This window comes from Harpia harpyja, chromosome 1 (genome assembly GCF_026419915.1).
Source record: "Harpia harpyja isolate bHarHar1 chromosome 1, bHarHar1 primary haplotype, whole genome shotgun sequence".
NCBI classification, from domain to species: domain Eukaryota; kingdom Metazoa; phylum Chordata; class Aves; order Accipitriformes; family Accipitridae; genus Harpia; species Harpia harpyja.
This window is the reverse complement of record NC_068940.1, coordinates 38457661-38480676: the sequence shown is the minus strand read 5'-3', so window position 1 is coordinate 38480676 and position 23016 is coordinate 38457661. Positions and strand designations below refer to the sequence as shown.

The 23016-nt window shown below is 44.3% G+C and overlaps 1 protein-coding gene across 3 annotated transcripts; it reads right to left on the bottom strand.

Annotated features, from left to right (window-relative positions):
- Positions 1–551: 551 nt before the first annotated feature.
- UBE2V1 (ubiquitin conjugating enzyme E2 V1) lies at positions 552–20160 on the bottom strand. 3 transcript variants are annotated; one of them, XM_052787934.1, is made up of 4 exons: positions 20078–20160; positions 8207–8355; positions 4669–4794; positions 552–4277 (listed from the first exon to the last, which is right to left on the bottom strand). In XM_052787934.1, the coding sequence occupies exons 1-4, from the start codon at positions 20097–20099 to the stop codon at positions 4131–4133; spliced, it is 444 nt and encodes a 147-aa protein (XP_052643894.1). In that variant the 5' UTR covers positions 20100–20160; the 3' UTR covers positions 552–4130. The 3 variants fall into 3 exon arrangements, with proteins under 3 accessions (XP_052643894.1, XP_052643905.1, XP_052643885.1); XM_052787945.1 differs by having other exon boundaries at positions 20084–20149; XM_052787925.1 differs by lacking the exon at positions 20078–20160 and adding an exon at positions 11961–12003.
- Positions 20161–23016: the final 2856 nt, after the last annotated feature.

Below are 23016 nucleotides of genomic sequence, written 5' to 3'. Positions count from 1 at the left end.
CCTCAAATGCCTAACGGTCAATTCCCACAAACAGCAAGGTAAGCCACAAATAGCTCCTACAATTCTGGCAAGACACTACAAAGACTGGTATTTGGCAAAGGAGTAAGAGCATGTCCTACCGCATATCTCTGCTGGGTTTGTTTCCCTCGTTAAAACTGGCATAACTTAACACTGTTCCTCTACATCACATCTGCCTGGTAGTGCCACAGGGGACTGCGGTATCAGGGCTCTGAGGCAGCGCTAAGATAAAGCATTCAGAGCAGCCCATCCCTCGGCCAGGCTGTTTGCCCAGACCGATGGGCACAGCCGCACTCGCCGGCTGCTTTTCCTGCTCTGCGTCCTTGTACAAGTCTAGGGTGAGCCGCAGACAGCACCGACATCTCACAGAGCAGCTGATGACACTTTCTGGCTTAAAAATTATTACTCTAATGATAGTGGAAGAAATTTAAATTTGAAATCCAAAGCACTGCAAGAAGTTGCAAGAGCACAGGAAAGGCATATTTAAGCGTATACTCCCTACATAAACACACAGAGCTTAATTACAACAAAGCAAAAAGCAAACAACAATTAGTCTTTATTAACAATCAAAATCTCACTGCAGTGCTGGTTTTCCCCCTAGCAAGTTAATGCCTGTACAGTGAGAAAGTAATTATAAATAGGCTTTTAAAATTGAAATTGATTCAGGATAAATATGAAAAGTGATTTCCACAAGAGGACTTAACATTTAAATTGAGCAGCATTTGCACCTTACTCAGACCCAAGCCTTGTAAAGCTTGCTAGCTCCCTCTACCGTCTTCATACTCTGAGCTGACTCAAAAGCTCGTTCCACAGAAAGCACCAGCAGGTGAGGGGTTGTTATGGGAAGTGTCCAGCACATTTGGTACAAGGATGGCTCACGGACCCTCTGCAGGAAGCACTGAGGGGCAGCCACATGGCGATCTCCTGCTCAAACCCATCTCCTCCCTGAGCGCCGCTTCAGCCACCTCCAGCAGCACCTGCTCCGAGGAACAGCATTTATTTTACAGCCAATCCGCTTATTTATTATCCCCTCGTATCTTTCTCTTAAGAGACACTGGTTCAGGACATAAACTGAGGGTCAGCAGGGATCAACTAAACACTTTGCCTTTATACTGCCAGAGTTAGGATAAATACAGGTAAGACACAGTTCCGTTTCCCCACCTCATTTCTGAAACATAAACAAGCAACCAGGCTGTGGGACAACTCGTCCCTTCCACTACATAGTTTGTAGGTCACATACATTGACAAAGCTACAACACGTAGATTCAATGGCAGCTGACTCTTAGCACGTTATTTTTCCATACCACTCCTACTTGGTTGAGAGTGGAACAGCAGTGCATTGGAGCACTGACGTGTTCAAAGAGTGTAACTCCTAGGTGAGAAAATTTACAGCGAATGCCCCTTTTTTTAAAGCACCACCCAACTTCGTATGTCCAATGTTAACACATGGCTCTTGCCAGTACAGCTCCCGGCAGAGCATGGCCCAGGTCAGGGTGGAATGCCCTAACCTGTACAACCTGCAAAGCAAACCAGACAGTTTCAAGGTTTTGTTACTTGAAGTACGAAGGTTGGGGGAGGCCCCAACATGCACCAACCAGGATATCCTCCTGAACAGGGCAAGGGCACTCTTACAAGAGCTCTGAAAAACAGAGATAATCAAGCAGCACGCTGTAATTATCAAGCATTGTTCTGATTCCCATTTAACATCTTTAGATACCAAGCTATTTTAAATAAACACACACACACGATGCTGACAAAGTATTAGTCTCATTGTCTTCATACCCTCCAAGCTACCAAAGGATTGAGTAGTATTCCAGGCTAGAAGCCAGCAGCAAGTTTCACAAAGTTTCACAAAAGGTCATTCCCTTTTTCATTCCCAACCCAGGAACAACCTTGTTTCACCACAACGCTGAAGTGAATGCACGAGTACCTTCTGGCAATCCTCTGAAGTGGAGAAGCTTTACGCTTGAAAAGGCCAAAATTTCACAGCCCCATTTTCATCCAGATTTGGAGAGGTGGTCAGCTTTTTACACTTCACTATTCGAGGGAAAACAGGTAAAATTTCAGGTTGTGAAGCTCTCCTTGAACTTGACAGACAGCGTAACATGCAACTGTATGGGGATTTGATTTCCTCAGGACTACAGCGCATAAAGGTCATTGCAATGACAGAGTACCTTCAGACAGCACATGTATCTAGAAATTCATTTCAGCAGTGAAGTGATGCTAAGATTCCTTAGCATCACTAATGTTACCAATTGCCAAGTCTATGGGAGTCTGAGGTTTAAACTAAAACTAAAGATTCTCCTTGGCACAGCAGCAGCAGCTGGATAAAGACAATTGCCTTTCGCCACCAGTTTACATACTGTTAGCTAAATGTGATCTGTAGGAAGATACTTCCAACAAATCAAGAATTCCATAAGGGATCAAAATTCTAAACATAAATACAATTAAAGCCTTCTAATATTAATGCACACTTTTTATTATATTAAAATCAGGCAATGGTCTGATACAATAAAAAGGCTGCTTATGGAATACTGTTATGTTAAACTTTAATTACAGAGGATGTTAAATCCTTACAACTAATATTTTCCTCAAAAGAGTTAATGGAAACATCAATTGTTCATTGACTTGATAGCTGCTGCTTTAAAATGTGTTTATTTTTAATTTTTCTTTTTTTCTTTTTTTCTTTCTTTTTTTACACAAACACTGAATTTTTCATAAAACTTAGGACACACTAGGTTGGTTGTATGTAAGCTTGCATCCACATTTCAGCAGTTAGTGGTCCGAAACAGTAAACCAGAAAAGGCAGTGATTTGCCAGGATGCAAAGCCAATAAAGGTCCTCAATCTGCTGTATGCACTGCTTCCCCAAAATCTTCACTGAAGAGATTTCTCTTCTAAGACTTACAGAATCCTAATAAAATCTACTACACTGATTTGATTTGTCTGGAGTCATCACATCTTTAGAATGGCCAAACTTAAGTGCAACATTTTGTTAATTAACATTCTTGGGTCAATCCAAAGCACCAAAATAGAACTATTTGAGCTGGAGCATGTGTTCAGAATCTCTACGTGCAGAGTTTCCCCATTAAAGTTTGGCAGCAGAAGATTTCAGCAATCCTGGTAAATTACTGCTCTTTTCACCATGTCAAAAGCCTATCTAATAACATCAGCCGTGGCCAGCTTGGCGGTGTGGCAGCAGTGCTGGAGGGACAGGGAAAATCCAAGTTTGCGAGCAGAATAGATACTCTTGTTTCCCAGGCTGGTGAAGACTAAATTTGTTGCAAAACCAAAATGATAAGCAAGAGAGAACAGGTCAAGTTATTGCCCCAACACTTACCCCTGCTGGCCAGGGGTGAGAAGAGTCACAAAGAGGGGCAAAAAGAAAGCAGCACCCCCACTAAAAGAGGGGAAGAGGGAAGAGATTAAAAGAACCCTGAATCCCTCACCCAAAGCCCACGTCACTGGTGAGGGGGACCAGGAAGAGAAATACAATCTATGCCTTGGCCAAAGGGAAGAAGGAAAGCTTGCCCCAGATTATCAGGGCATTTAAAAAAAACCAAAAACAACCAAAAACAACCACAGTCACATTCAGCCTTTACTAGAGATAGCACAAAGGGAGGGATGACTGAGGTTAGCACACATCCCCACTAGTAGTCCATAAAGCCCAGTGTAGTACTGGAAGCAAAAACCTTTGTGTCTACTCTAATAAATAGCCCTGAGCTTCGACTCTATTGCAAAAGACAGAAAAAGAAAAAAAAACCCAGGCCAGACACACAGCAAGGTGATTGTGGGATGTATGCTTTCACAGTTAAGTTAGATGTGCCACACTGGTCTTGACAGTAATAAATTTAAATAGACTTTTCCTGATACCAGAAGTTCAGCTATGTGGACAGTGGTTACACGACAGGATTATTTGTTATAGCACAACTTATATTTCAAATGAAAAAAATTAGTATCATTTACAGTATCTCAAGAAAAACTTCCTTTGAATGGGAACTTCCTTTCCAGTATTTTGAGGTCTACAAGATGCATCTAGAAAATTTACTACTGTGGAAAATGAAGACAGCTTAAATTGAATAAGGGGGGCATGTTTGTGGTTTTTTTTTTTAATTAATTGCTGTAACATTGTCCTTCAGGTGGCTGAGGAAGTTTCATATTTTCTTTAGACATCATTAGACGCCGAAGCTCTTGCAGAACAACTTTGATACTATAAGAATTCTGCCATTTTGCTAGGACTGATATGGCTCTGGGGTCCACCTAAAATAGACAAAAAGACCATTCCTGTCAGAATCGATACGTTTGATATAATTAACTCCCCCCCCACACCCTCCAACTAAAGATCCTATAAGAAATCTGAGCAAGAGAAACCAAAGAATGCAAAAGAAGCAATTGGTTTCCTAAAAGCGTAATAAAACCCCACATGATGCAACTATTTGTGAGTTGCAAAAGGGCAGGAAAAGTCAATTCTACGTTTTGATTTCAGAACACACTTGGCTCATATACTTCCCTCCTACCCCCTTTCCTTCTACTCAAAGAAAATGGCATCAGCAAGCAATAAATAGTTAAGCGAGTTGCAAGTATAAACAAAGCATTAATTGGAAGCTGCACATGAAAACCATGTTAAAATTAGTAAAAACCAAAGACTTACCACTCCATTAGAACTATTTACTCCATTCATATTAATTTTTGTTACAAATCTTACAAATGGAGGTGCTTCTGGATACTTAGGCCCACATTCTATTTTAAGGCTGTATATTCTGTTTTCATAAATTGTCTGAGGGGAAAAGAAAGGGTGGAACAATTACATCAGGCAGTTCAATAAGCATTTGGTTAAAACAGTGGTTACTTTAGGGACATGTAAACTACTAAACATAAGGGCACCCACTTATACACTATGCTGGCTACCTCTGTTCCGGGCTCATTTTATAATATTCAGAGTATCAAATGTTACCTCTTCAGGGTAATAAATTCTAGTGGTCTTTTAAGCATCAAATCTTCATATAAGGAATGAAACTGGTATTGCTTCCCATTCACCAACTGAAATGATATTTTTAATCATCACACAGCTCAGATACCTACTTTCCAACCAATCTTTACAAAGCAGCTTTGTTTTATCAGTTTACTGATCACACACACTACCTTGAAATTGAAGCCACAGCTTTAGCTTAGGCAACTATCTGAAGTCAGCCTGTCCTAGAACTGCACTTGAAAAATATTCTTTGGTCATAAACCAATGTGCCAGTTCTCAGAAAGGGGAACGCTCCAAGATTCAACACATTGCAAAGTACATCCTGATCCCAAACAGCATTATCACTTTGTCTCCACCGCAGTAACACTCTGTTATACTTAACAGCTAATAGAAATCATGGATCGTGAGTTTTTAACTAACCAATCAATGGGTATAGAAGAGAGACAAACATTAACAAGGCTACATTGATTCTTCAGTATTTAAAATTAATTAAAAGAAACAACAACAACAATGTTATTTTGCAGTCTGAGAATAACTACTTTTGATGTACTGATCTGGTGCAGCCTGGCACAGAGCTCCAGCTAAGCTGGGCAATATAGGCAGCTGGCAGAAATATACAACAGGAACAGGATCATCGTGGAGAAGTTCAGGCAGTCAAGCTCTCCTGATTTAGAGCTTCTGACACAATTTCCTGCACCCTCAACATTGCAATGAACATTAAATTCGCAAGGCAGCGACCATGAGCAAAAATCCAGGTGAACATGTGAGCGCAGATGCCCAGAAGCAGCCAGCAGCTCTTGCTTACTTGTGGCAGCAGAGCACCACAGCTCCATCAGGATCTTAAGAATGGTTGCCCAACGTACAAAAACTTCTCACATAAAACCCCATCCAATCCCTTTCAAGGGCCTGTTATGCCCCTGAACATCTGAGTATTTTCCTTAATATTAATAAGCATTTTGATGCAAACCACTACCAAAAATATAAGAACTGACTTCCTGATTCAGCTGCTGTTCTCATCTGGGCAAATGAAGTGGCTTTAAACCAGCCTGCAGCCACCCGTGGTGGGACCAGCACCTGGCCAGTGCTGGCTGGCAGTGGTACCTCTCGGTTACTCCTCCAGCACCTCAGCCAGGGCGATGACAAACTGAATGCTGTCACAAAGTTTTGGGGAAAAAAGTCATCTGTCAGCTCTGCTTGGCCTGCCCAGGTCTCCTGATCGAGCCCCTGAGCATGCCTTGTGCACAGAGGAATTAACAGCCCAGAGGTTTGTGCAGTTTTTTCGGGTCTTTGCAAATAGCCACACCACATTAAGACTAGTGAATGGAAAGCCTTGACCGTGCACATGTCTAGAGCCGATATAAAATATGTGCACATAAAGCTGAAGTTTTGACAGTGCCACTGTTTTTAAATAGCTTGTATAAACAAGATGAATCACTGGCTGCAAAATCATCCGCACAAAGTCTGGAAAGGAGAAGCATGCTTCCATGTATGGTAGCAGGGACACTCAAAGCAGCAGCACATATCTAACTCTGCACCACAGTTCATTTTTCCCTCTGGGATGCCCAGTGTAAGATTCTTCCACCTGCTACAAGTGTGACTGCTTTCTACCCAGAAGGAAATAGGATTGAAAATTTTTTTTCCAGAGCCAGTATTGCCACATCCTATTAAGAAAAAAAATGGTAATAATATCACTGAGTATGAACAGTGCTAAAAGCAGGACAACCACTTAGCAAACAAGAATGACTGAAAGTTCCCAGAATCTCTCTCAATACAGCCTGTCGCTTTCAAGCAATAAGCTAAAAAGAAGTCAAGACACTTTTGGAAAAAAATCTATATTCATAAGTGTGTCAGAAACACAAAAGAGGCACAGCTGAATCATCTTCTGTGATAGTCCTCTAGCCCTGGTTAGCAGTATGACATGAACTAAAAATTTCTATCACTGCTGACAAGTCAGCAAGTACCTGTTTGCACATTTCAGTTTCTATTTAATTTTCTAAATTAGATTTCAAGGTTGCTTAAATTTTCCACAAAGTGTATGCACACAGTGAGCTTTCTTCACAGTCTTAATGCAGGCTCATTAACACTCTCCTTATGTTCTAAAATCAAATGCCCTTCTAGAAAATTATTTGGGCATATCATAAACGAAATGATCAGGAATGGGGAGATGTTAACAATGGCAGACAAAAAGTAAACACCACTTCTGGATGAGACAGAAAATACTGCACGTGTAATGCCATTATAATATAAATTCTTGTACAACCTCACTGTATGTCAGAAAAGGCAACTGACAGAATGGAAACACATAGGGCAGTACCATGATTAAAGGTCTGTAAAGGTTTCCATACAATAGATTGAGAACACTGGAATTACTGAGAAGTGGTACTGAGGCCAGATATAGAAGACAACATCTACTATTGCAGGAAGGAGAATCAACTGCTTGCACTTCATGGTAAGGATATTAAGGAAACAGAACAGAGATACACAGTGAAACTGGAGACAACAGACAAGTTTTGGTTTCAGAATACATACAATACACAATACATACATACAATGCACAATTAAGACCTTAAGTTCACTACCAGAGTGGAGACCCACAGTGTAGTGGGGCTTGGGGGGGGAGAAGAGAGAGAGAACGCAACAATACTACCAAAGAGACCAGTAGCATTATAAGAAGCTACTTCGGGAGAGAACATTCAGAGAAGAAACTGAATTCATTAAAATTTGAGTTGCCTGAGTTAGCTGAAACTCTACAAGAGCAAGTCAGTACTGCTGCAATAAAGAACAACCCATAAACTCAACAAGAAACAGCAGAAAGACTAGCAGTACTGAACAAAACATCCACATTTTACCTACATTAGCTCCACATGTAATCTCACTAGCCTAAGGATTTTAAACCTTGCTGTATTCAAGAGTACAGGATACTAGAATCCTGGAATCTCAAAAGTTATGTCTTAATGAATCTGTAAATATAAAGCAGACATGTAACAAAACTAACCAGAGAAAGGCACTAAAAATATTCCAAATTATAAGCAAAAAGACATATAGATACATGAAACCCATTATTATATGGAACTTGAACCTTCAACATAAATCACTTGCTAAAGCGTTTTTTCACCCATTTGTGTTTTGTTTTCTACTTCAGTGGTTAGATTAAGAGAGGAAAAGGGGGAAGAAAAAAAAATAACAGTACTATTTTAATATTTAAGTGGATACTTACTCTTGGAGGCCCAATAATCATTCCTGTCCATCTTGTAAGTGTCATATCTTCATCATCTTCGAGGCCCCAGCTAACTGTTCCATCACCTACTCCTTTCTGACCTTCTTCAAGTTCTTCCAACAGACGAAAATTACGAGGAACTTTTACTCCTGAAAACAATCATAAAAATATTTTGAGTCGAGAAATCTAGTAAAGAAATAAAGCTAGTGTAATTTCACTGATACTTCTGGTCATTCTACGGAAAATACTTTGGGTAAAAAACATAAAAATATCACTATTTTTTGAATGACAATCTTTCAACACTATGAAAAAGATATCCCCATATTTAGCCTAGATTTTACAAGCAAAATCAAGGTATCCACAACTAAACATGCTATAAGGCTAACAGGCCAGATATTAGGGCAGGCAGTAAAATGGAAGGAAATCTCTGTCCATTCAGAGATAAACACAGTATTATGGAGCTCTAATTAGCGCTTGTCTATATGATTTATAGTATAAAAATTTAGAAGATTCTACAAAATGACACCATGAGAGGCTTGACATCACTCAACTCACTCAGAGCTTTTAAAAATACCATTCAAAGCAAATGAAACTCACTCATAACATTAGTAGGTTAATCTGAAGTTAATTTAAGTGGGCTTTGTCAGCAGCAATAGCATCCTTTGTACTTATGACCTCCACCACTGAGGAAGTTCAGCACTTCTTAATTGCTGGCACATTTATCCTCAAAACACACAGCAAAACAGGGAAATTTTCTTATCCCCATGTGCTGGTTTTGGCTGGGATAGAGTTAATTTTCTTCACAGTAGCTAGTATGGGGCTACGTTTTGGATTTGTGCTGAAAACAGTGTTGATAACACAGGGATGTTTTTGTTACTGCTGAGCAGTGCTTGCACAGAGTCAAGGGCTGTTCTGCTTCTCTCACCCCCCCACCAGCGAGGAGGCTGGGGGGGGGGCACAAGGAGTTGGGAGGGGACCCAGCTGGGACAGCTGACCCCAACTGACCCAAGGGATATTCCAGACCATAGGATTTCATGCTCAGCATATAAAGCTGGGGGAAGAAGGAAGGGGGGTACATTCAGAGTGATGGTGTTTTGTCTTCCCAAGTCACTGTTACACATGATGGAGCCCTGCTTTCCTGCAGATGGCTGAACACCTGCCTGCCGATGGGAAGTGGGCGATGAATTCCTTGTTTGCTTTGCTTGCGTGCGCGGCTTTTGCTTTCCCTATTAAACTGTCTTTATCTCAATCCACAAGTCTTCTCACTTTTACTCTTGCGACTCTCTCCCCTATCCCATCGGGCCAGGGGAGTGAGCGAGCAGCTGTATGGGGGTTGGTTGCCAGCTGGGGTTAAACCGCAACACCCCATTACATTAATGGAAAACAATGGCATAGAGACCTTAGGTGACATATGCAAGGTCACACACTAAGTCCATGGTGAAGGAGGATCTTGAATCCAGGCCACAGGGGACTTAATTACTCATATTCTACAAGGTATCTGTACCTCAGTCATCACAAAACATAAATGCACTCTAGGCCACCACTTCTCCTTTGTATTGGGTTTGCGTAGCAAGGTTTTGGTAGCAGGGAGGCTACAGGGGCAGCTTCTGTGAGCAGCTGCTAGAAGCTTCCCCCATGTCTGATAGAGCCAAGGCCAGCTGGCTCCAAGATGGACCTGCCGCTGGCCAAGGCCGAGCCCATCAGTGACAGTGGTAGCGCCTCTAGGAGAACACATTTAAGAAGGGAGAAACAAAGTTGCTGCAGCGCAGAAACTGCAGCCAGAGAGAGGAGTGAGAACATGTGAGAGAAACAACCCTGCAGACACCAAGGTCAGTGAAGAAGGAAGGGGAGGAGATGCTCCAGGCGCCGGAGCAGAGATTCCCCTGCAGCCCGTGGGGAAGACCATGGGGAGGCAGGCTGTCCCCCTGCAGCCCAGGGAGGTCCACGGTGGAGCAGATATCCACCTGCAGTCCAGGGAGGACCCCACGCCAGAGCAGGGGGATGCCCGAAGGAGGCTGTGACCCCGTGGGAAGCCTGTGCTGGAGCAGGCTCCTGGCAGGACCTGTGGCCCCATGGAGAGAGGAGCCCACGCTGGAGCAGGTTTTCTGGCAGGACTTGTGACCCCGTGGGGGACCCACGCTGGAACAGTCTGTGCCTGAAGGACTGCAGCCCGGGGAAGGGACCCACGCTGGAGCAGTTCAGGAAGAACTGCAGCCTGTGGGAAGGACCCACGCCGGAGAGGATTGTGGAGGACTGTCTCCCGTGGGAGGGACCCCACGCTGGAGCAGGGGAAGAGTGTGAGGAGTCCTGCTCCTGAGGAGGAAGGAGCAGCAGCAACTGATGGCAACCCCCATTCCCCGTCCTCCTGTGCCACTGCAGGGGGGAGGAGGTAGAGAAAATCAGGAGTGGAGTTAAGCCCGGGAAGAAGGGAGGGGTGGGGGGAAGGTGTTTTAAGATTTGTTTGGTTTTATTTCTTATTACCCTACTCTGACTTGATTGCTAATAAATTAAATTACTTTTCCCTAAGTCTAGTCTGTTTTGCCCATGACCATAATTTCTGAGTGACGTCCCTGTCCTTATCTCGACCCATGAGCCTTTCGTTGTATTTTCTCTCTCCTGTCCAGCTGAGGAGGGGAGTGACAGAGGGGCTTTGGTGGGCACCTGGTGTTCAGCCAGGGTCAACCCACCACATCCTTCCAGGTACCTGTGTGAAGCATATCTCTCTCCAACAACAACGAAATTATTGCCAGCATATATTTAATAAAGTTATTTTCACCTGACATACAAAAAGGTTGGATCTGGGGTTTGGAGTTTCCCCCCCAAATAGTATGAAGTTAACTATTAACAAGCAAGTAAAAACAGAAAATCACAATTAATCCCTTTCTTCACTGTCACTTATTTAGTACAGCAGAAAGAGAATGGGAAATCAGCCTTTCAGTGTATAAAGTGAACCCAGCAAACTTCTCAGTCAGAAGCCGTGGCACTGAACTCTAAGAACATCAGAAAGGGACCAAGGGCTTTGAAAATCATCTCTGTAGCTGCTTGGCAGTGTGGAAAATGCAGGAGATTTAAGGTACTGTGAAATGTAGCAGTGCTTAAAATCGAGTAACTCTGGTAGCTTTAAAATCCCTTTTAAACATATTAACGACCTAAAGAAGCTAAATGTCAGTGATGATTTTGCTGCAGAATCAGAGCTGCCCAAATTTCATTCACTACAAAGCAAGCATAAAAGAAACCAAAAAAGCAAATTACTAAAGGAATTAGTTTGTTGGCCAGTTTCATACACATCTAACAAAATCATGTTCAAGAATATTCTGGGGAAACATGATTCAGTAACACAGCTGTAGCAACAGTATGAGGAGAAACCTGGAATCAAAAAAAGCAGCGTCAGAAGACACCAGATCTGCACTGGCTATACCAAACCACACGTATGGGGGCTGTTGAGCACGACTCAAATACAACTCCATGCCAAATCTACATCTTCAACTCCCAGCGAGACCGTGCTGTTACCATGGCTGCTGAGTAATACAAATCTTTGGCTGCGAAAGAAAATGAGTCAGTTGGGGCCGGTGAAGCCATCGCCCTAAGATTAACTGAGCCCCAAACCCTTGGTGGTAACAGGACCTCTTGGGGACCACTGTCACCTCCCCTGCATGAAAACTTCCAGTGTTTCCCCTCCCAGCAAGTCTTAAAAGTACGAAGTATGTATCTTGCGTACCTCGGGCATATGAAGGTTCAAGTATGCGGTTCATACCTGAATCATGACAGATTAGCCATCCCATTTTTAATTATATTCCCAAAGCTCTCCAGCTGTAGTTAGGAGAGGCAGAGAAGAGAGCAGTCTAGCTCCAACACAGGGGATAAGAGAGCTAGGGGACAAGAGAAACAGATGGAGTACGAGTTGAAGGACAAGGTGGCACCTTTACTTACACACACACTACCTATTTCAGTATTTTTGCTGCAGTGGATGCATGGGAGAGCTGGAGATGGGGAATGACTCACAGCTGTGCGATGCCTAAAGCTGCTGTCTGGGCGTCAGCCCTGCCTGCGGGCACCCCGGAAAAGAAACAGCCAGGGAAGAATGACAAACAAAAGGTCCTTCTGGAGGGTGAACTCCACCCTTCGGTCTGACACAGCAGCTCTTCAACAACGCGGGTGATGCCGCAAAGGAAACCGTCCGTGGCTATTATTAGAAACCCAACCTGAGCCTCTCCCCGCTCACAGAAGCGATAAGCTGAAGCCAGCAGAAGACCTGCCTCGAATGTGTTGTGTTGCCAAAAAATACTCTCTCTTCTGGACCACAACAACACAATGCTTAACAAGCATCATCTCAGTCTCCATACTTCAGTACTTGATAATACCACTTCATATTTACCAGTAGTGCAAAGACAATTTACTGATATTTAATTAGACCAAAACAAATAACCGAGGAGGAATCAGCTTTATGGCAAGAAGACACAGGCCAGACACCAAAGGAGGAAACAAAAAATATTGCCTGTCTACCCTTCCTCTGAGCATCATGCACTCTGTTCACCGAGTGAGGCAGGAATCCTGTGCGAAGAAAATTAAGCGATCATGTAATTAAAAATTACATCATCACATATATATTCGAGGAGGCCACAACCAAGGCTGAAAGGCAGTCTTAATTCTGACATTTGCTAACCAGAGCTAGGTTTGGCGTTACAACCTTACGGGAAGAGAAGGCAACTTTATTTCCGAGCTCTCCCCAGACACAGCTGCTCTGATTCACCATGAATCAGAGCCATAAAGGAGTCACACAGGATTTTAGAGTTCTCTGATAAGTCTGAGGTCTACAGAGAGCTAGCTAGTCATATCGTGCACTGGCTCCTACCACACAGAAAACATTAACATAATTTATTATTAATTCCACAGCAACTGCTCACTTGTGAGCACTACCGGAGCATCAGTGGCAAAGGGAGGTGCGAAAAGCGAAGTACATATAGTTGAGTTTTATGCGCTTCACAGTAAATAAATTATGAGATGATTGATCACTTTACAATGAACCACACTGTCCAACAGCATCATTGCCTTCTAAAAATGTTTTATCCCTATGCTAAAGCTCAGAGGAAGACCAGCACGTCAGCCACTACAGAAGGCAAGTTCAGAGTCACATCAAAGACGGTAACTCAGCTCCCTCCCTGACACATTCTCAGGAGATTCAACAGGAAGAAAAACACACATATACATATAAAAGACTATGGCCATATGATCATAAATGCTTTAAATAATTTCTAAATAACCTGCCCTTAAGTAAGGCAGAATAAAAGACCAGATTCACCTTTCTGGTCAGCCTGGAAAGATGCACAAAGCCATTAAGCCAACCCCACCTCCTCTTCATTTGCAATGGCCTGGAGCACTCACGGTCGGCCACCACATCCTGCAGGGACCCAAACCTCAGAAACCACGCAAGCTTTATCACTTGTGGTCGTACACAAACACACCATCATCATGTTTGCTGTCCACCAAGATTCCTAGAGAGCGATCTGATCTGTTCTAGGCATACACGGTTATTTGCCAAATAACTTCCATGGCTAAACCATGGCAGATTCAGAGTTAGGAGATGTCCTGCGCCAGCTGACACAACCATGAGTCAACTCCGTGTGGTCCTCCCACCCCCCAATAAATACCTTGCATAATCTTTTCAGTGTAGCAATGGACACTTTCAAGGCAGTAACCAAACAAACCTGTTTTTCTAAGAGTCCTTCATTTAACGCAAGAAAACTTAAATAAAGCAAGAGGCAATTAAAAAAGTAATCAGGTTGTTGGAAGTACTTTCAGTTATGCATTTTAATTTAGCCTTTGCTATGGTTCAAGAAGACTCTCAAATAGCAGCTCCATTTGATACAAAAATACAATCATATCTATAGAATTGCTTCACTTGCAGCTTGCCTGACTGCACAGAAATACTCCCAGAAATGGAACTGAAAAAACATTTCAGAGCAAAAGGAGGTATTTACTATTAATCGCAACAGCAAACTTATGAAAGCTAAATTAATAACTGTACTGACAAGGTAAGATCTGTCAGAATCTCACTAAGTTAAGTTCCGCACTAGGGAAGAACAGAATTATTCCCAGAAGACAGTTAAACGCCAACCTAAACTTTTAAAGACCTTAAAGCACTCAGATTTACTTTATATCGCAGCATTACTAAAGATACACAGATACACAACTAAATGTGTCTTACGATAGTTTTAAGAGTGATCTTACCAGTCGAAGATTTTTCTCATCTTAAATTTACATTCACGTGAAGTACACAGTATGTTTTTAACAAGTTAAAAACAACACTTTTTGACAGACTATGCTTTTTAATCTTCTAATTTTCCCCAGTTATATAGTGGAAGCAATTCCAAATTCAGAAACTTTATCAAGCTGAAAACAGCACAGTGAAACCAGTGAAACAAAGTGGACAATATGCCTTTGAGAGTAGATCCTCCTCTTCCATCTTTTTCAACAGTGTCAGTAGAACAAAATATACACCTCTCACAAAAACGTCAAGAATACATTCCTCTCTCCTTTCTAAAGTGAAATCAAATTACAAGCATTTCTCTTCAGGATTAAAGCACAAATATACTGCACAGAACACCTCAGCAAAGCACACAGAAAATGCACTTCACTCGTTAGGGGCTCTAAAAAGAGGAACTGTCTTTTTGCTGAAGGTTCTTGACATCTTCACCAATAACAGCTTACTTATCAAATTTAACTCTGCCTTCTGGACTAGTTCCTGATTTACAGTAGCTCAAGTGAACTGAAATAAAATAGCTTTAAACACCTCTGTTGCTTAATATTTTAAAGCCCCTTCTGTTGCTTGTTTTTGTGTATTTGATATTCAGCCTTAATTACATCTTTTCCAATATATTTCTCATCTCTTTGCAGAGATTTCAACTACTGAAAATTTGATAGCTTACCCTTGCAGCACTGCAATTGTAAAAAATAAGTAAATCATTCCTTGTCACAATGGTATATAAAGTTTCTGAAGTGATGGAATATTTAAAACTGAAAAAAGGCTTTCAGCAACTGTCACAAAAATTTTCAGGAGACAGGAGCTTTAGATTTCTTGCATCATCTTTATAGTCATGATTTCCACTCTGATAATGCAGACTGGTACTGAGAGGTTTTGCAGATCCAACATAACACCCTGAGCACTTGAAACAATCTGAAGTGTTTTCTCTGTGTAAGCTAGGTTCTGTCTTTCAATACTTTAAGCACATTACTTGGAAAGAGATCACTTTAAAACATTTGTCTGAGGTAGACTGGCAGCATCATTGAGGTCTGAAGCCAAATAAAGCTTTCCAGCAGCAGAAGAGTTAGAATCAGATGCATTCTGTGGCTTGTATCACAGCTGAAAAGCAAAACATTACCAGCTCAGCTAGAAGTTACTCTAGAAAATAAGTCACCCTGAACTAGCATCCTGGACAAAAATCTTTACACTAAATCTCACCAGTAGAAAACCCACTATTTCCTCTTTGCATTGTGAAAAGAAACGGTTGTTACTGACCGAGAGCTGAGCGCTCTCCTCCAGCTGCCTCTTCTACCCACAAAGTATCGCTAGGTTTTCTTAAATTCACACCACCCAACAAAAAGTGAATGCACAAGCAGGTTCACTGATTTTAAGATAAGCTTTGAAGAGCAAGACACCACATCGACAGACTAAAGCAAAGTTACCTGTTCAGTACGGGACTCCAGTTTTAACACCAGAGCTGACAAGCGCAGGTGGGGAGCGGCAGAGGCAGGATGCATGCCGATCCGGGCTTTGCTTCTGGGCCAGGCCCAGGTCAGACTTGGGAGGGAAGTGCACAAACTAATCAGTAGGTAGAAACAGAGTAATTTCATCTTGACTTGCAATAGTTAAAGAAAACCCCTTACAATGTGAAAATCCCAACCTTCATACACCTTACAAAATTCATCAGTATTATATCTTCTATGATCCTTACCCACTTACATATTTAATACACTAATGAATAATTTTAAATTCTCAGCCAGAGCAGCATTTTTCAAATATATTATGTAATTTATATCATTATACATGAAGAGATTCAACTGAGTATCTTCTTGCAAGAGTTTTGAACTATTTACCTTTGTATTTAATCTATTGCATCCTGCCATTATAATACACAAAGAAGCTCTGCAATGAACTCCTTTAGCACCCGCTATTTCATGTGCTTTTATAGTCCACCTTATTTAAGAAGGCATAATTTATCTTCCCATTTTCTCTTAAATTATTTTTTTCCCTTGAGTATTTTACTTACAGACTTAGAAAGTACTTGGTGGCTGGCAATATTTATTTTGAGATAACAATGACTATTGTATGCAGTGCACTCCAAAGGAGATATCACGGTCCATTTGCAGAGGCAGGGCACACCTTCTATATCCTTCAATACACAGTTTCTTCTTCACTGTAATGTCTCATTTGCTTTTCACAAGTGTCACTTTGAGTTTACAGTGAAGTTATGGGTTCCCCAACAATTACAAATATATACTTTTAATATACTGTACTAAAACCTATCTGTGCTCTTCTCTCTGTTAGGAGCATTAAGCCATATATCAGCACTACCATGACCGTACACCTAATGAATTGTCCTTCTGGAGTTCTTCACGTTCCTCTGACTCTGAGTAACTTAAATCTGGGCAAATCATTTTACTACTCAGTTCTTCCAGGCTGTTGGTAAACACAGTGTCTATCACAGCCCTGCAACAGACCCCCTAAACGGACCTATGAGAGAAAAGTGGGTTAAATGAAGTCATTAAACTTTTCCCAGGACGAAAGTTAAAGAAACAGGATTCCACAGGCCAACATGGTCAGGTTTTGATCCATTACAATACCAAGTCTACAGTGACGTGGAGCAAGCTCCTGTAGCCTAACTGCAACATACTCCACGAAGCCCAACTTCCCTGGGGGGGACGGAGTACATGAGCCTCTGAGCCCTTGATTTCTTGGCTAGATCACCTCTGGTACCTGAGCCAGCTGAGCATTCCTGCACGACATTTCAGTCTGAAGGATGGACAGACATACGCTTACAGTGTGGGTGTTTGTAGTCTTCTATGAGGAGCCTTATTAGAATGATTAAAGTCAACCCTTATCTTTTTATTCAGATATTAATTGTGTGTGTGGGAAACCCACATCATCAGCAACACAGAATTCTCCTCTATGTAAGTGATACTGGTGGACCTTACATCATAACATTTCTTCCAGGTGAGGGTTGTTTTTCGCCCTGTTAATTACTTCTACCTGTTTATTAGATACAAATATAAAGCTTACCAGTCTAATTCCCAGGACCAGCAGCACTATGACTTTTTTAAGTTACAGGGACATTTGGTACCATTTCTTCCTCTGGGTCAGTAGCTGCTTTTAAAGAAAGACTGAGTATTTTTCATCCTCAACCTCTGTTTAAGCTCCTTTGCTGAAATACTATAAACTCAGGATTATCAAACATATTTGAGTGTTTTATAAACAAATATGAATACATTAAGATTCCATGAAACAAGTATTAGCAAAATCTGTTTTACCTATGAGTAAAGATACTACTAAGCTTCTTGCCCAAAGCCCCACAGCAAATCAATCAGCAGTGGAGGACAAGAAGGTGTCACTTCCAGGCTCTATTTGTGTGTGCTAGGCAATGCCTTCAGTGCAGTGTCAAGAAGGAACCATACAAACTGCATTGCAGTGCCACCACCACTATCAGTAACTGGACACTATGTTGTTCTCTTTATCAGGAGACTCTCCATCCTTTACTAACACCACAAGAGAATGCAGACTGCTGCTGGTAGGACAGCCTATGATTTAGAGCCAGACAAAGCTCTAAGGCTCCCATCAATGTAAGCTGCTGGCCTGTATCTGAAGGTTCTCCCATACTGAATTGAGGGTTTACTGCAAAAGTTCAGTGTTACTGCAACACCTGTTTTTAAGTCACACACTGATTTATTTTTTTTTCATTCCCCCTCCCAGAAGCAGTTAAACACACAGGATACCATGAGTAGCCGAAGTGCAGCGCTTTTGAAATGCCCACATTGTTGACACAAGAAACTGATGCCCCTACTCATATCTACCTGGCTGCATATTGCTTCGTGCCTCCAGCACTGAAGAAACAAGACAGCTTTCAGAAATCCCTGACATAATAGGAAGCAATCCAAAAGGCACAATGTGGCTAGCAGATGATGGTTAACGACAGCTTATCAGAAAGACTGTTTGTTGCAAAAGGAAAGCTGTGCAGTAGGACTAGCTTTGGACTTTATCACTGCAGTCCAAGTCCCTTTCCACACATACCCCTCTGTGACCACCCAGACAATTAATTCATGAAGCTGCACTGGCTTAAAAAGAAAAATATTTGCCTTGTTCTTCCAGCCAAATACAAAATGAAAAGTCAGCAGCTTGAAAGGATTCTTGAAAAAGTATGGTAGCCAGAATAATGTGACATCAGAGGGGGAAGAAGGCTCCACTACATTTTTTGTGTATTTTAATCAAGTGTTCCAACACCTTGGAATCACATACATTCAAACACAGATCTCTAAAACACAATTCTCAGAACAACATCCACTGCATCTTAAAAGTGTTATTATAAACTTGATTACTACAAATTATCTGCATTGTGACGGTTATTCTTAAAAGCTGAAAGTGGTCATTGACAGAGACCTATCTGTAAAAAAAGAATTCCAAAATATTTTTGTTATATCTTCAAGAACAGTCTTCTGGTGATCTCATATTTAAACTTCAAAGGAAGCAATTTGAAAATAAACATTACAGGGGTGCAGTTGAAACCCTATACGGACTTCAGAAAACAGGAAAATGAAACTGGCTAAACAGAAGTGAAACTAATTTATTCGATCTGTTGAAGTTCATTAGAGGATGTCAGCAGAAAAAAAACCATTCAAAAAGTAGCCGCAGTATTCTTGTTTAATGTGCAATGATAAATGCAAGGATGGGGTTTGTTTAACTACTCAACGCAGGCGAGAAGCAATTTTAAAGGGGAAAAAAATATACCGACTTCTTGAAGCATACGTGTCCTGACAAGGAAGTTACATCCTTCTGATGTAAGAGGAAGGTATTATTAGTGAAAAAGATTTCTAAAGCAGCTAGTTTCACCCAGGTAACTCTAGTCACGGCTCAGTGACTACTAAGACTAGAGAACCCTGGGCGAGCTCTGACCACACAGAGCTGGCCAGAAGAGGAGTACGCTCCGAAAAACGCCTGCACGGCGGCTCTGCGAGGACAGGCACAAGCCGCCGCGCTGGCTGCGCTCAGGCGGCTGCCCGCGGCCGGGGCCTCCTCGCCCCAGGTCCCTACCTCAGGACCGGGGCGAGGGCCGCGGGCCCGGCCGGACCCGGGCAGGGGGTCCCGGCTCCGGCAGCCCGGCCCAGCGCGCCGCCCCAGCCAGCGCCGCTTCCCGGCGCCGGCTGGCAGAGAGGCCGGGGCAGGCTTCCCGCAGGGCCCGGGCTGGCTCCGCTCACCCCTCCCGGCCCCGGACCGGACTCGCCCCGCCGGGGCCGCTCCCACCGCGAGGCCTCGGCAGCCCCCGGGGAGGCGCCGGTCGGGCCCGCACCGGGAGCGGCGGCAGCGGCGAAGGAGCGGGGACCGGCCCCACCACCGCCCCCGGCCGGGCACCGGGTCCCCCTCCGAGCCGCAACCCCTCGGCCCCGCCGCCGCCCCCTCCCCCGCGGCCGCCGCCGCCCTCGCCCCTCCGCCGGGCGCCTCCCGGCCTAGCGCCCGCCGCCGCCCCTCCAGCCCCGACACACCCAGCCGGGCCCCGCGGCCGCCGGCAGCCCGCCGCGCCGCTCGCCCGCGGCTGCCCCGCGGCGAGGAGCGGCCCCGCCCGGCCCCCCCCGGCCCGCGGCCCCTCAGCCCCGGCGCCCGCTCACCCGCACCCGTGGTGGCCGCCATCTTGTGCCGCTGCCGCTGGAGCCCCGCCCCCTCCCACACGTCAACGCAACGCGGGAAGTGCGGCTTCGAGGGCGCGGCGCGCCGCGGGCGGGCGGGCGCGCTAAGGGGAGGCCGCGGCGGGGAGGGGAGGGGAGGGGCGGGGCGCGGCGCGCGGAGAGCCCTGTGGTGCAGGTAGGGCGCCTGCAGAGCTCCGTCGCGCGGGCGGGCTCCCTGGGAGGGGCAGAGCCCCGGGGGTCGGACGGGGGCCGCCGGCGAGGGGACGAGACCCCCCCCCCCCGGCCGGGGCAGCCGCGGGGCTCCCTCCGCCCCGCTCCGGCAGGCAACCCTGGGGAAAGCAACCCCAGCGAGCCCCCCGGGGAGCTCTGAAACACCAGCGCGCTCTCGAGCGTTTAGCAGACCGTAACAGTCAAATGCAATTAATAGGAATAATTGGCGAACTATGTTCATTACGGCCAGAACACGAGCAGCATTAGCTCTCCTACTGCTTTACAAATATTCACAGTCACTTTGTAATAATCTGACACCATTCATGCATTTGCATCCCCAAGTTCTTCCTGTGGCAGTTGAGCGAGGGCAAGCTGAGCGGGGTAATTTAACTTGCTGCGTCTCGCTTATGGCCCTCCAACATTTACAGCCGACCAGTAATCTCCACTCCAGCAGCACGCAGCCCGACACTGGGCTGTGGGAACATGCGGACGGGGGTAAGGGCCTTCATCCCAGCGGGGTTACGGTCTGGGATCGGAACGCAGCAGCAGGCAGACAGGTACAGAGACCGAGGGCAGGGGCTAGGCCATCCTCTCTGCAGAACAGAGGACGTGAAGCACGTCCACGTGGTGCTTTTTGTGTTTCAGGAGGTTGCTGTTGTCCGATACGTGGCAATGAAAAATATTTTCAGGCCTAAACTAGCTGATGTGAATGGAGAAGAGCTGTAGCCAGAAGAGACATGAGGAACATCAGGAAGATCTACAATGCTGTGTTTTAATCAACAGTGCATCTTTCCTTATCCCTCTCCAGTTAGTACAGTAAAAAGAAAAAAAATAAAAAAAGGAAATGAATTCCGCTTTGTCTTGCAACACATATTCCAAAACCTGTACCCCAAGACATCGTACGAAAACTTGCAGAGATAATTACAAAACAAAATGTTTTGGAGACTCCTTGCATTTTAAGCCATTTACCTGGTTAAGTCAACCTTAAGGTACTCAGCATTTAACAGCAAACAGAGCCAAGGTACTGGTTCTATCAGTTATTCCTTGAAGCTACTTTAAAATAGCAATGCCGGTCTTAGCAGTTGGATTTTATTTCATTTAATTCCAATGCCGCATTTTGGACATACATGGCCGAGAGGTGCAATAGCTGAAGACAAGAGCAAAGCAGCTAGGTGGCACAGGAGCTCCGTGAACCCGGCCAGGAGGTGGGCAGCAGTCTGCAGGAGAGTCCCCGCTGCTGCTGAGCACACCAGGAGAGCCATGGTTGGTATCAAACTGCTGGAGTCCCTCTCGCTCCAGCTTTGGGGGGGCAAGGTGGGCGACTAGTTTAAACCCCTACCAACCACACCTCCCCTTCCATTTCTTAGGCCTGCTGCTAGTCAAGTTCCAGGACGACTACAGACAGACAGACAGACACTGCACCTGAGCCAAAACCTCCCAGTTTGGTCCCGTCTCATCAGGGCAGGTCTGCTGATGCTGGCCATGCTGTCTTGTGCAAACAGCTGTGGGCCAAACCAGTCCTGGAGCTTTTTTTTTTTTTTTTAAATAGCGCAGAACAAAAACATGCCAGAAAGACACACTTCTGTCAATGCACTTGTGGTCCATAGGCTGCCTTAAAGAGTACCCCCTTCCCTTGAGCCACCGGTGCGACTGCCTCACGTTTATTCCAGCAAACACTAGCTCTGAGCTGGGTTTCTCCTTGTTTGTCCCCAGTATTTCACAGAGGCAGCAGACAGGTCAAGGCTGCAGACGAGCGGAGAGAACACAGATAACTTGGTCCAGCAGCAAAATGAAACAAAATTGGAGAAGTCAAAAGACATCAGAAAGCTGAGCACTTTGAAATGCATCCATGGGAACTTCAAACACCAAACCCAAGCCCATCAGGCCGTCCTGAAGACTGGCTTAAGAAAAGGCAGAGCGGGATTTTAAGGCACTTTGCAGTAATCTTCCTCAGTTTACCACAGTGCAATGCTTCCCCTTGCAGATGAGTCCCCAAACAGCTCTGCTTGTAGGACCTCTGCAACATCAGATATACATAAAGAAATACATCTGCTCCTGCTAGGCCCTCGCATCACCACGAGCAGCCGGCCAGCTGGGGGGCAACTACAGACTTGGCAGAAGTTGACGGCCTGAAAGATCTTCTCCTGAAGGTCCAGGGAGCAGGATACTCCACATCTGCCTGTGGAGGTGAGAGACTGAAATCAAATAGCTTTTAAAAGCATTTGGTTAAAGTGAAATACAGGCCATCTCTGTGGAGTTTAAAAGGAATGCCTTATTCTGCTTTAGCTCTAATCTGTTTGTAATCAACTTAAGACAAATTTATCTTAAGCCAGATTTACAACTGTTAAGAAGGATCCACACAGCCTTTTGCTCCAGAACTGCGGTACTGATTTTACGGAGGCATCCACTACTTTAAATGGCTGGAACATTTTCCAGAAACCAACTGAAGACCAAAGAACAAGCCAGTATTATGCAGGTATTCATTAACCTTCCTCCAAGGAGTGGGAAGCTTTAAGATACACCTCAGCTCATAGCAGGGAGGGAAAGATCAAGGATTACAATACCAGAACTTGCTCACAAGCCATGCCCCTCACCACTGCCTCTATGAACAGCGACATGAATATGGGACCCTGGGAGATGCCAGCCATGTCGGGTGTGTTGAGTCACTCTCAACGAGAGCTGCCTCAGGAGTCGAGCACAGCATCAGCATG

Excerpts from the sequence above, each read along its gene's own strand:
- UBE2V1 (XM_052787925.1), bottom strand. The coding sequence starts at position 11,988 with ATGGGATGGCTAATCTGTCATGATTCAG. Across the intron at positions 4,795-8,206 it reads TGATTATTGGGCCTCCAAGA|ACAATTTATGAAAACAGAAT; the intron begins GTAAGTATCCAC and ends TTTTCCCCTCAG. Across the intron at positions 4,278-4,668 it reads TAAATAGTTCTAATGGAGTG|GTGGACCCCAGAGCCATATC; the intron begins GTAAGTCTTTGG and ends TGTCTATTTTAG.